The 13,801-nt window shown below is 50.7% G+C and overlaps 3 protein-coding genes across 3 annotated transcripts; 1 reads left to right on the top strand and 2 right to left on the bottom strand.

The window, feature by feature from the left end:
* Positions 1 to 4,353: 4,353 nt before the first annotated feature.
* Positions 4,354 to 6,451, top strand: KY384_006565 (uncharacterized protein; the record flags this gene model as incomplete). Its single annotated transcript, XM_044815059.1, has 3 exons — positions 4,354 to 4,411; positions 4,568 to 5,535; positions 5,582 to 6,451. The coding sequence occupies 3 exons, from the start codon at positions 4,354 to 4,356 to the stop codon at positions 6,449 to 6,451; spliced, it is 1,896 nt and encodes a 631-aa protein (XP_044668159.1).
* A 1,792-nt stretch (positions 6,452 to 8,243) lies between these two features.
* HSP98 (Heat shock protein hsp98) lies at positions 8,244 to 11,272 on the bottom strand (the record flags this gene model as incomplete). Its single annotated transcript, XM_044815058.1, has 2 exons — positions 8,244 to 11,111; positions 11,189 to 11,272. The coding sequence occupies 2 exons, from the start codon at positions 11,270 to 11,272 to the stop codon at positions 8,244 to 8,246; spliced, it is 2,952 nt and encodes a 983-aa protein (XP_044668158.1).
* A 315-nt stretch (positions 11,273 to 11,587) lies between these two features.
* KY384_006563 (uncharacterized protein) lies at positions 11,588 to 13,100 on the bottom strand (the record flags this gene model as incomplete). Its single annotated transcript, XM_044815057.1, has 3 exons — positions 11,588 to 12,500; positions 12,553 to 12,773; positions 12,825 to 13,100. 3 exons carry the CDS (start codon positions 13,098 to 13,100, stop codon positions 11,588 to 11,590), a joined length of 1,410 nt encoding a protein of 469 aa, XP_044668157.1.
* Positions 13,101 to 13,801: the final 701 nt, after the last annotated feature.

Below are 13,801 nucleotides of genomic sequence, written 5' to 3'. Positions count from 1 at the left end.
GATGCTAATTGAAGCATTGTGCCAAGCGACTCGACTTCCCTAGACCAATATTTGTGCTTTTGGCTCTTTCAATATTGACTCTTGCGGCTTAGTGCTACCTCTCAGCTGGTAATATCAAGACGGCCTTGGAAACGCTTGTAATGCCGTGCCTCGAAATGCTGTTTCAATCTGCATGATCGACTCGATATATTGGGAATTCGCGGTCTTTCTCTCGATCGGCCTGATATATCAGCGAAGCATTGGAATTCGATGTCAATCTCGCAAGATCTCGGTGTACACGAGACTTGGTAACGTGCTGCGTGCGTTGATTTCAGACTCATTCAATTATGCTGTATAGGAGGGTGAAATGAAATTTTAAGGCTTGCCATGTCATTTTTCGATTTCCCAAACAAAAGCAAATGAAGGAGTGGCATGAAGTCAAGACCCAAAATGCGTGAAGGAGGAGCGAGTGGTAGAGTCTGGCACTCTACCAAAAAGAGATGAATTGCTTCGACAAAGCATATACCTACCTCACCATGTCTAGAAGCGGGGATGCTACTGACCCCGGATTCTCAGTCTGTCCTCGCTTCAAGCATTCGATCTGAGCAAATAGTCCAGGCTGTCAGGCATGACGTCGAAAAAATGCCTCAACCTCTTGAGTAGTGATGTTTCGGATGTTATAATGGAACAATCTACAGCGGTCTGGGGCATCATTGTTGATTGTATTCATTGAAGACCCGCTATGCGACATGTTGGTCAAAATGGTGCGATGTTCGCCACAGGTTCCGGACAAAAAGAGGGATCTCTAGCCATTCACGAAGCAAGTGGTCATCTAAGCGTCAATGACCCTGTCTGGCTCCCAACGCCTCGTTCATGCCTAAGCGCTCCTATGCATACTTTGCTCGGGGAGCCTCCGAACTGCGGAGAAGCTAATGGAGAATTTGTTCATGGCTCCCGTTCTTATCGAAAGCGACGCACGATGCTGCCATCGCATATATGTACTGGTTGCAAGGTAAGAACAAAACACATTGTATTTTACAGCCTGACAGTACTCGAGACAGAGTCCACGGACTGTTATGTAATTCGTTAGAGTGGGCTGACAATGCGGATTGCTCAACATAGTCACATTGTGAGGACAAGGGAGTAAGGGTGCTAAGCTGACTCACAAAGCTCTCTGCATGAAGACAATTTAGCCATTCATGTTGAGGGATGTGTGCCGTGAATTTACATCACAACACAAGCCAAGTGACCTATTTCTTTCGGTTCTGCTGCACACGGCATGTTAGGGACTCTTTGGCCTGCCCCCTGAGTGATACATCATGATGGCATTGAGATCGTCCTTTCGTCCACGAGGTAACGTCCGGAGAAGTAGCGGGGGCGAAAATAGGTCTGAATCTAGTAATCACGACTGATTGACTCAGATCTCAAACGTCTCCACGCCCTCACGTAGTTCCGTGCGTTTCTGAAACAATGTCTGGGGTACATGACCCAAAAAAGGGCTTACCGAAGCTTTGACACCTAATCTGGCCATCAGGCAGTTTTTCAGAAAGTTCGCCAAATTGTCTGGCTGGTCGCGACTGAAACTTGACTCATAACCGATGTTATAGTTGGCAACACTCAACAGGAAGTTAGCGATATCTTATCTAGTGCCAAAGAAAGCGAGCCTGGGCCTCAGCTGGAGCCGAGTGGTTCACACCATAACGGACACCGGTGGCTCTCTAGGAGACTTTTCTGGGTCGCATCGAGATGGTGCGAAAGCTCTCGTCGTTCGACAACAGCCTTTCATTGCCGCGCTTGAAGTTTCTTGCAAGAGCCACCAGAGGTCGTCCCTAGATAATGCAAGAGGGAGATCTGAAGTATTATCACAGTGAGGGAATTAATTGCCAATGATTGTCTTGGATGAAGAGCGCATAGTTCAACACCCAAAGAAGGCAGGCGGATTATGACAAGGAGAACGGTCAGATACACACATCAGTCAACTTTTTGAGTGCCAGCAGACATTATTCTCGTATTGAGCCCGGCAAGCACTTGATCCCAGAATATGTCCAATCCACATTCGTTTTCCGCTAGACCAATATGTAGGAGGAGCTGTCGTACGAGGACTCACGAACCCTTTCCCCCATATCCGAGTGCGCAATATTAGCACGAGACGCAGGCACTTACTGGCGCAGCGCACTGAACACCACAGATGAGGTAATTTATGGTCGAATGGCGAGTGGCGACGAGGACCAGCAAGCCTGGATCTTACAGCTGCAAGATGCGTGGAGCCGAGAAGCCATGGAAATTGGAGAGTCTCTTGGTCCTTTTGGGATCAACATCAAGTTGGGTCCAATGGGTCTTCCTAGCAGCTTCTTCGCTCGTTCTACGGCCATCCGTTTGCGCGGCTGTAGCGACAGATCAGCCGGTCTATACTCCAAACAGTTTGGGCTGGCCGAAACCCCAATCGAAACAGTGACGTGCCCAGCGAGGCATTCGAAGGGGCTCTCGCATGCCCCAATCAGATCCTGGACCATCTCTAGCCTCATCTCCCCTCGCTTGGGTGAAACCTTCAGCATCTGATGACCGCCTTTCCAGGCCGAGTTAGCCTGCGGCTTTAGGCGTTTCAGGTCTATATAGAGAAACACTATAGGTCACGTAGCAGCGGTCGTGGCTGACCCGTTTGAAGTGTCTCAGGCATTCGAGATGAAAGAACGGAGCTCCTTCCTGGCATCGTCCAGGAGGCTTACCACGCTCATCCAGCTGCCCTGCCCTAGCTGCATCATGCATTAGATTTCGAGACGAATCGAATGTGTTTCATCTATTTTTGATCAGTATGCGAAACGAGAACCCTTCCTCGAGTCTGGTTGGGGGCCTGCAGGCCCGTCATTTTGGTGGAGATTGGGGAATTTTACTGAAGCCTGCAGACTTTGGCAGTTCCAGGTATCTCATTATTCAGGCTCGAAAAGGGATTGTGTCTCACGCACGAAGGATCCAAGCCTGCAAAGACCAGCGACTGGCTATCGGTGACTTTCCAGGGGGGCACGCATTGCACCACGATCCGTCGGTCGTGGTGGTTCGAGTCAGCACCTTTCCACGCTCCTTCTAGACGCCTTCTAGAAAATCTGTAGAAGGCGCCGATCATGTGTCTGAGCAGGTGCCGGTAGATGGCTGGCAGCCTATCAGAGCGGCGGAGGGCAGGCATCAAGCGGAGTAGGCGGGCTAGCAGGAAATAGTGGGAGATGATCCTGCCCGCCTTTCCTCATGGGTGCGGTAGCCCGCGCAGCCGAGAAGTACCGATCGACAAAAGCTGCGAATCTTAGCAGATTCTAACGTCCCTGCCGATGCTCTAATTGCAGCTAAAGAACTCTATACACGTCGCTGATACTGACGAACTGGCCTTGGTCTCTAGTGAGAGCCTAGGGCCATCGACCCAGCCTCAAGCTTTCTTACGAATTGCGGACTGATGAAGATCATCTCCTTTCTGCCCTCCAATTATTCTCCCCATTCCCCCACAGGAATCCACTTCTCAGCCGGGCAATCTGCTAGCCCCCCCAGCGAACGCCAGCTCTTGAGATTAACCCACTGTCCACCGTTGCAACGACTCGAACCGTCCACGGACTCAGGCCGAGGGGGAGATTTGCACGTCACCGCGTGTCCCCTCATTTGGTGCTGGCTCTGGGGAAGCAACAGCTGCGGCTCAAACGTGTAGACGACAGTTGGTCGATTATCCGGCATGATGAAATGGTACTACAGCAGTAGTAGTCGTGGTAGTCAGAGGGTACGAGGTACCGGGCGGCAACAAGTTAAACAAGGACCCCTGCTGGTCTCTTCCACTCTTCCACCCCTTCTCAAGAGTCAGGCCAACTGAACGGGCTAGAAGCGTTATAGCTCGGCACATCCCTCTTTCCGTCAAGGCTCCAAAGCCCCAAAGCCCCACATACGTGCCTCGAGCTTGTCTCTTGATTCACCTGATTATTTCACCCTCAGGTATTAATATCCTGCCTTTCTTACTTTACCACCCTACCACGCTTTGTTACAATACCTCCGTACCCAGCCAGTTCCTGCACCCCGCAAGACATGCTTCTGCCAATTCCAAACTAAGAACCCATAAACATTCTGCGCCTATAACTCCTGCCACTAATCCCTCTTTCGGTCTAAGCCTGCAAGCCTTTGTATCAAACTGATCAGGCAAGATAAGTTGTCAACATCTGCACCGATCAACGGTTTAGAGTTAAAAGGCCGTCGTCCCTTGTCTGCTGCTGTCGCTATTGTCTTGAACATCATACCTCTCACTTTTATTTACTACCGAACACACCCCCATTTGAAAGAGGGACCTGTCATAGGATCCCCTCCACCGTCATCACCGTGTACATGTTGGACTGCTCCCCGCCAGCCATGCTGCTGTACCACAGGCCAGTGCCTGCGAAGATCCCAAAGCGACGCTCACGAGCTGGTAAGCACCCCACCTCGCCATCCTCGCCCGTCAATACGGCTATCCTGCAGAGGCTGACCATAGACGTCTTGCTGCCGAACAGGTTGCGTGCATTGGTAAGCTATGATCGACGAAGTTGTCTTGATCACCAAGATGCTAATGCCCTCAACAGCAAAGAGAAGAAGAAGAAGTGCAACGAAGAGCGCCCATCCTGTGATCGCTGTCTGGAGAGAGGTCTGCGCTGCGAGTATGAGCCCGTCAAACCCCGCAAGAGGAGAAGGACCGTCTCCAATCCAGAGCATATGGGCATGCGTCCGCCCACCACCAATCCTGGCCAACACTATGGCTTCCATGACCGACTTCAGGCTCTGCGGCAAGACTCTAGCTCTGGCTCATCGATCCTCTCTGCTTCGCCAACCCCACCACTTCCGGCTATTGCAGAGAACTGGGAAGTTCACAGCGCCGATTCTGTCTTCAGCGATTCCGCATCCAGCTGCGGAAGCGACCTTCCGGACATGAACTCTCCGTTGCCTCCGTTCACGTCGTTTGACTCGATGCCGCGAACGCAGCCGACGTTGGATGAGATCAAGTCCTTGCCGATGGATCCGCTCGATGGTTTCGCTCGAGATCCTTTCGACGAGGACTCCCATCATCACCACAGAGAGATCTATATGCACCAACCTGCTTTGTCGCGGAGTAGCTCATATCCGGATCCGACCAGCGCTTTCCTCTCTCCACAGTCGACCGGGTCGCCGTATGACTTTACTTCCACGATGCATACCCCGACTGTGCCATCGCAGTCTCCAAGCTTGCCAGCGTTTGCTGAGTATACAAGGCGAGAATCACGTAGAGGTCTGCTTGATCACTTCTGCAATGTGTTAAGCCATCTCATTGTTTTCAAGGAGGATTCTGGCAACCCATTCCGACAGCTGGTTTTGCCTATGGCCCGCCAGAGCCCGCCGCTCCTGAACGCTATCTACGCGATTTCGAGTGCCCACCTCGAGCACAGGGGTTTACAAGTGGAGGAGAGGGCGCTGGATTTGCATTCGGAGGCACTGAAGGGCCTTGCGGGGCTTATTGCGCATAAAGACGAAGGAAACCGCGACGAAGTGCTGGCCGTGATCATCCTACTACTTTACTACGAGGCAAGTCCTAGAGACATACATCACGCAAACAGCTAACAGATTTAAGATCGTGCGAAGCGGTTCTTCAACCGTATTGAATTCCCATCTTCGAGGAGCGCTATCAATTATGCGCGAGCGAAGGACACGACGAGGTCCTACTTCTCCTTTTTTAGAGCGTGCTTTCCGTTACTTTGATGTTGCTTCTGCCTTGTCTTTTGGATGCTCTCCAATGTCTGGTACCATTATCATTGCCACGGAACAAGATTTCGTGTCCATACATGATCGATCGGCAATGGCTTCTGTTGACACTCTCTTTGGTTTAATCGGCGACCTTTGGCCCATCATCCATCGCTTAGCCAGCCTCGTGGAGGTGAAAAGGACACTTGATAAGGAAGATCCAGAATCGCCAGACGGCGAGCAAATGAGGAACATGCGTGCAGACTTTGAAACGAATACCACCAGCATAGAGCTAGCCCTGCAGCAATGGATACCCAAGATTCCACCATCGGTTGTCACGTTAGAAAATCCCGCAGATGATTCGAGGCTGCAAAGCATCATGAACAACGCCGAAGCGCATAAACAAGCCTCATTCGTCTTTCTCTACCGTAATCTACTCTCACTGCCGCGCTCGGACCAAAAAGTTCAAACACCAACCAAGCAGACGTTACAAGCCTGCTTACGGGTGGTTATTTTCTCTGGCCCTATGACAACACTGGTTTGGCCCTTGTTCACTGCATCATGCGAAGCGACCGAGGATGTTGACCGCAACGTTGCCCGTACCGTGTTTCGACATCTAGAGACGCGGCAGGGCATGAATAACATCGTCACTGCTTGGGAAGTATGTGAGGAGATCTGGCGGCGCAGCGACGCTGGTCAAGAGAACCTGGAGTGGAGAGAGGTGGCCCAGAGCATGGAGAAAGAGATCTTGTTTGGATGAGCGACAAGCACGCATCAACGAATTCCTGAGTGTATAATCCACTGCTGTACTAATCTACACACTCACTACGGACGACACGAACGTTTACGCATATAGACTACTTGCTGTCACGGCAGGCGCCTTCTTTCACTATTGGTCACGGTGTCCAAAACAATCGAATAGACTCGGGTGGCAAAAATTGTATTGTACATGTAGAATATAGCGATTTGCTGAAAAACCACTCAGGTTTCACACTACCGAGGCAACCGAGACTATCAATCCTCAAATGATGAAATGCATAAGCTTAACGGCTCATTGTTTGCCCAAGCCTCCCCCTTCACCACCGGTCCAGCCCAGCCAACCAACAAAGACCTCATTGGGGTCATCAGGACCCGCTCGCGGTAAGCTACTGTAGATGGATGCCTTACGTGTGCAACACCGCCCCTCCACTACCAGGCCGCTCTCACTCAAAATCCAACGACCCTCGTGGCCTTCTTTGTTCCACGAGCCTAGCATTAAACTTACCCCTGATATGTATAGAAGACGGCACTCTCATACAGGGCAGCGGTGGCTGTGAACGAATAGTCATATGACGATTCGCATTGAGACTTCAGAATGACAATGCCCAAAAATACCACCACCGCCTCATCCAAAGAAAGCATATCTTTTGCAAAGGGAAGAAAACGCCCAGGCCAGGCCACTCTAAAACCATCTGCACGTCAGAATGTGAGAGTAAAGGGGTGGGTGAGTGAGACTATGGGTCCACACTAGCCGATAGAGGCATCCTTCTAGAAGCCCGCTAGAAGCATGTCACAAGACGTTCATACTTTTTCTCTCGTCCCCTGGTAAGATAGAACCACGGTACCGTACCGTAGCCAGGAGCACCGGGAAATCAGCCCAGACGCTCGATCGATTTGAAACCACACGGCACATCTGAGACTTGGGGCTCCAGGGGGATGACTAACATCGCCCCCCGTCCCAAGCCAAGGACATGCCCTGACTAAGGTATCAAAGAGCAGAGTTCGTCGCAGGCCTTATGATTACCGTCCTAGATTCTGAACCGTCCCTCACCGCCACGGAAGTCCCATTTCAGTCCTCGCCGGTGCCCCTTGCCAATAAAACCCAAAAACAGAGAGTTGCGAGGCTAACCCATAAGGGCAGCCTTCCAGAATGCCGCTAGAAATCCTTCAATCTGCATCTCCGAGACTAGCGCGCCCCGCTATCGATCGTCCATGTCTATCGCTGTCGATCACGCCTTCTAGCGGCATTCTGGAAGATTGCCCTTGTGGGCTTAGGGGCACCTGGTTACGTGGATGACTGGGATCTGTGTGTAGGTACCCCTAGGCGAGGGAAGGGGAGGGGGTGATCAGCGGTCGAGGGAGGATGATGCATAATGGAGAACACTTTATTTGGGAGAGGATCTTCGGTGAGTAGGAAGTATTGCTTAATTAATGTTTATGTAGTAGAGGGAACTTAGTGGGTTGAACATCATGCTCCTAAGCGATGTTCCTCGCTTGCTCGCACCAGCTCGGTCTGTATCGCCCTCCGTGTTCGCTTTGAAGGGCGGTGGAGCTGACACTTGATTGCCCATGTGCCTTACTTCGTCGTCGTACTTACGATATTGAGACACAATTCACACAATGGAGGAGAGAGGAGTCTAAAGAATCTGGTCCTACGGCCGCATTATCTTATCTTTGTTTGAAAGCGCTATATACAAAATATACTTCATAGGCTCATCAATTCATGGCTTTCTATGCACAAATGGACCACCTAGTCCTCGCTAATTCGTCTGAGAGGCAGGAAGTCACCTGGCCTAATCATTGTAGAGATCCATCTCCCCCTCCCCATCCAGCAAGTCCTCCACCTCGTCATCATCCAACATCGCATCCTCATCGGTGCTGTCGTCATCGTCATCCTTATGATTCGACAGCACTGTCACTCTTCCGTCGTCCATTACAACTCGTGCCACCTCTCCGTCCTGTATCGCACCCCGTAGTATGAGCACAGCCAGACGGTTGAGCACCTCCTTCTCAATCAGTCGCGCGAGCGGACGAGCGCCATAGGCTGGAGAGTAACCCGCATCGCCAAGATAGTCCTTGACATCGTTCGTGCAAACGATCTTGACTTTTTTGTTGTTTTCTGAGAGTCGCTTCTGAATCTCGTCCAGCCGGACGTCGACAATCTTCCTTATCTCTCTTCTGGTCAGGCGGTTGAAGATGACAATCGAGTTGATACGGTTGAGGAATTCGGGTAGAAAGTAGTTGCGAAGGGCGTTCATGACCATTTCTCTCGTTGTTGTATCGATCTTGCCGTCAGGTGCGTTCTGCCGTGCTAGGAACTCAGCGCCTAGGTTGGACGTCATGACTACTATACAGTTCTTCGCGTCGACGATCCGGCCTTGGCCATCTGTGATGCGCCCGTCATCCATAAGCTGAAGGAGGACGGTAAGTACCTCCTTGGCGGCTTTCTCGACTTCGTCGAATAGGAGGATCGAAAATGGTCGCCGTCGTAGAGCCTCTGTGAGTTGTCCACCAGCATCGTGACCAACATAGCCAGGTGGCGCACCAATCATTCGAGACAATGAGTGTCGCTCTTGGTACTCAGACATATCGAAGCGAATCATTGCTTTAGGGTCATCGAAAAGGAATTCCGCTAGCGCTTTTGTTAGGAGAGTCTTACCAGTCCCAGACGGACCGCAGAAGAGGAATGATGGAGGTTGATTCGGATTTGCGAGACCGGATCTTTGCAGCCGTATGGCATTGCAAACCGAGCCGACAGCTTCCTTCTGACCTACGACGACTTTCCCAAGCGACTTTTCCATCGTTAGCAGCTTATCTTTTTCGGTCGTCCTCAGCCGCGTTACGGGTATACCAGTCCACCTTGCTACGATGTCATTAATCTGGTCCGGACCAACCGCATCTGTGAGCATAGCTTCTTGAACGGCATCAGATCCACGAACAGCGTATAGATCTGCATCTGCACGAGCTCGCTCAGCCTCAAGCTGTTCTATTCGAGCTTTGGTGTCGGGCATGGCATAGTAAAGGAGATCCGAAGCAGTCTGAAGATCCTTCATACGTTCTGCTTCTTCCTGCTTGACCTTCAATTGATCATACTTGATCTTTGCTTCCTGGATATCTTTACTTCTCTGCTTCTCTGATTCGTACTTCTCACGTAAGGGTTTGAGATCTTCCGCGACGTTGGCTGCCTCTTGACGGGCTTGGTCCAGACGAGCGCGAGCGGCTTCATCTTTTTCTCGTTCTAGTGCATGAATCTCGATCTGTAGTTGTCTAAGCTTACGCTCCATATTGTCGAGCGCTTCCGGTTGGGATTCACGAGTGACTCGGACCGCCGCTGCGGCTTCGTCGATCAGATCAACGGCGGAATCTGGTAACCTCCTTGCTGTTAAATAGCGTGCGGCGAGTCCAGCGGCAGCGACGATAGCCCCATCCAGGATGTTTACGCCATGATGCACTTCGTATTTCTCTTTGAGACCTCGTAGGATCGAAATCGTTTCAGGTATCGAGGGTTCCTTGACAAGGACCTGCTGAAACCTTCGCTCAAAAGCCTGGTCTTTCTCGATGTACTTGCGGTATTCACCAAGAGTCGTAGCACCAATGCAGTGTAGCTGTCCTCTTGCAAGCATGGGCTTCAGCAGATTGGCTGCATCCATACCACCTTCTCCGCTCGAGCCAGCACCCATAAGGAGGTGCATCTCGTCAACGAAGAGCACGATCATTTCTTTCGAGTCCTCGATTTCTTTCAGTACACCCTTCATTCGCTCCTCAAATTCGCCTCTGTATTTGCTTCCGGCTACAAGCGATCCGACATCAAGCGACAACAGTTTACATGCTGCCAGATTTGCCGGAACATCATTGTTGACAATTCTCGTGGCCAGTCCCTCGACTACGGTTGTCTTCCCTACACCCGGCTCTCCGATAAGCACCGGATTGTTCTTTGTCCGTCGTTCTAGTATCCGTACCACTCGCCTGATTTCTTCTTCACGGCCAATGACAGGATCGATCTTTCCCTCTCTTGCCATGGCTGTCATGTCTATGGTAAATTTCTTCAGATTCTCGTTCTCATCCTCTGAATCCGCAGTCTTAGAGTCAACCCGTTTCGTTCCGCGTATTTGTTGTATGGCAGTGTCTATGAGCTTGGGATTTGGTACATTTGAATCGGCGAGGCATCTTTGTATCGCTGAGTCTTGAACAAGGGCCTGGATAAGGTGATCTATAGCAATGTAGCTGTCTTTTTGCGTCTTTTGAAGGTCGTTCGCGCTGCGAAGCACCTTCATGAATTGTGGGGACGCTGATACCGTTTCTGGTGGAGGGTCCTGACTTGGTAGACGTACGAGCGCTTTCTTCATGGCTCGGTCGAGCAACTGACTGTCGCCATGTGCACGGTCTACCACTTGTCTTAAAAGCGGCTGGCTTGCGGCGGCATGTGAGGAATGGGTGGTCTGCTGTTGGTCCTTGGATTCGTCTATCGGGGGGTCGAGGAGTGACACTCCCAGGTGGAGAGGTAAGATTTGAGAGTGAGAATATTGTTTGGCAAGATCGTTTGCATCAGACAAGGCTTTCGAGCCCCGGTCTGTGAACTGCATTCCAGATGTCATTGTGAACGCCCGGTTTGTATGCCTCCGCCTTGTTATTGAATTGGAGGTTTCCTCTGCCCAGAAACACTATCTGCGACAATGGGCAGCATGGAGTAAGTAAGTATCAATGAGTTGACAATTAGATGCATCGAGTTTAGTAATACATGTGTAATGTCTAATTGGGCTTGTCCGTTGGTGAATCCGCTTGTTGTTCGTCGACGGTCCTCGCCGCTTCTAGATCCTTCCATGTTTTAATCATGAAAACAGGCTCAGGCAGTGACGTGATTCGACGACGAAACAAGGTATCACTTGCCAGTCGTTGGAAAGCAGTGACAACATATTGAGAGAAGTCTTGAGCCTCTTCATGGTACACTCGAGGCAGAATCATTACTTATCACGGACAAAGATCCGAATAGTTCTAGGGCTTTGCCGCCGGGGTATTTACACTCCAAGATCTATTGCATATCCAGATCAAACATTCCTCACAATATCCAGCCAGATTTCCGGGACTCCACGCTTGAAATCAGACCTATTTGATTCAGAACTCCCCCTCCATGGTTCATCTAGCGTTCTTCGAACTGTGCCTCAATTCGTTCCCTTTCAATCCTTTCTTCCCCGCCCTCATCTGGATCGTCTTCAGCTTCTTCCGACGATTTCTTTTCCTCGTGGAGAGGTCTCTCTTCGTAGAAAGGCGCTTCCTGCAGATAGAATTCTTCTTCAATTTCCTTCATCCTCTCGATTCTCTCTGTTGTTCTGTTACGATTCTTCCATGCATACTTCCATCCTTTTTCGCCCAAGTGAGCCTTCTGGAGATATGCATTTACACGAGCCGAGACTTGGATGCCTTGTCCAGCATGAATCTTTTCATCCTTTATCACATGGCCAAACGAAAGGCCTCCCTCGGTATGAGCTATGTTCGTCCTTGACTCCGTCATGGAAATAACCTGCGGCCAAACACCAACACAGGTGAACCGCGGGTCGTTTTCGCACGCATCCCACAACTTGATGTCTATAGGGCCGTTGGCATAACGGAACATTCGCTCGAGCTTGCGCGCGCCCTTGTTGGTCACAGCATAGGAAGTTGTGCAGACCTGCTGCTTCGCGTGGTATACTAACCTCGTTCCATAGGGTCTAAGGCCAGCATCAGGTTTCACTCCGAAGGTCCACGCGTGGTCCTCATCTGCAGCAGAACTATCGTTAAAATGGAATAGACGACCACCGTTCTGTGGTTGCGAACCACAGTGGCCTATCCATAACAAGTCCCATTTGTCGCCATATGGCCTCGGCTGAGGCATGCTGGTGTTCTTCGACCGAGAACTAATTTCTGAGGGTTGCTCCTCGGGTTCAGGATCAAAGGGCCAGTCTGCAATAGCTCGTGCGCCCCTGCCGATTCCAACCATCGTCTGCTTGATGCGCATGTCCCAATCGACGTCGGACTCCATGACTAGCGCAGTAGTGATGTTCTCGTATATCACTCTGTCGGTGAGTGTCAGAAGGCTCGATGGTTTATACCATATAGGCGACTCACTTTCGCCAGAATCTCAGGTGTGACATTAAGCAACCAAGCTCTCCCTCCTTGGCCACCCAGCCATTCGTCGACCAGTCTATTGGATAATCTGACTTGGGTATTTGCCTGTCTCTTATGGCATCAATTACCGTAATGGTTAAGTTCGTCGCGTTCGCCCCGGCAAGCAGCGGCTCTCTTCGATCGCTGCGGTCGGGCAACGAGAGAACGTATACATTCTGGAACTGCAGACGGTGTCAGTCAATTGACACGAGCCAGGTGATACGCAATCATACTCCAAGTGTACCATTCAGTATTGGGTTCTCCTCCACTATGCTTTGGACTTGCTCACGTCGTGCAACGGGGTAAGAGTGCCGGCCGTCGGCGAAAGTCTTCACACCAAATATGACGAGGAGTCCAACAACGACGACGAACTTCCACTGGTGCCTCGCTCGCCATTTCGTCCGATTTTCCGAGTTTGGGGTGGGGGTGGGTAGGGTCGTGTCTGGGTACTGGAAAGACTGGATCTTTTCGGGTAGATACTCAAGAGTGGACTTGAGGGTGTACGACATGACGAGAGCAATAGAGATCAGGATGGAAAGGTAGGAGGGAGGGGGGAAATAGAAAACGGTCATGCTTGCACTCGAGCAAGAATCTAGGGTCAGGCTGACTATTGGCGTCGCAGGTGCAGCCATATTATTGTAATCGTACCGTGCGAATGATACACAGGTCCGACACATTATTTTCGTCGCATGTAAACTTTCCGCCACGGGTTCAGTCGCCAAAACACTGAAACATAGTGAAGGCGCGTTTGACGACCAGCTAGCGGCGGGGACCAATGCGCAATTGGCAATTGCTCAGAGTGTGGAAAGGCATTTCGACATTGCTACACATCAACAGCATGATGTTGAAGTACATGAAAGTAATCGGATGTTGACCCTCCAGAAAGTGCACTAGTGGTTTAATTACGCAATTAAACACCCTGGTTGCAATTAGTTTCATGGGCTGTCGCTGTCCGAATCAGGCCTCCAAGTAATAAATCCATCCAAATACACGCCGGAACTCTGTACCCATCGCCGCTTCGGCAATTGCGACAGCTATATCAATTTTGATTACTTTCGCAGAGCGATGCAGGACTCATTGCAATCTTCGTCATCCTACTGCAAAGATTTTTGGAAGTGAGTTGGGTATGTTATAAAGTCATTCGATACCCACTACGCTACATGCAAGACCGAAAGACGTTTGCTTTCGTGCATCTCAAACCGTGCGCAAT

The sequence above is a fragment of the Bacidia gigantensis genome (assembly GCF_019456465.1).
Source record: "Bacidia gigantensis strain McMullin 20006 chromosome Unknown contig_249, whole genome shotgun sequence".
Classification (NCBI taxonomy): domain Eukaryota; kingdom Fungi; phylum Ascomycota; class Lecanoromycetes; order Lecanorales; family Ramalinaceae; genus Bacidia; species Bacidia gigantensis.
This window is presented reverse-complemented; position numbering and strand designations above follow the sequence as displayed.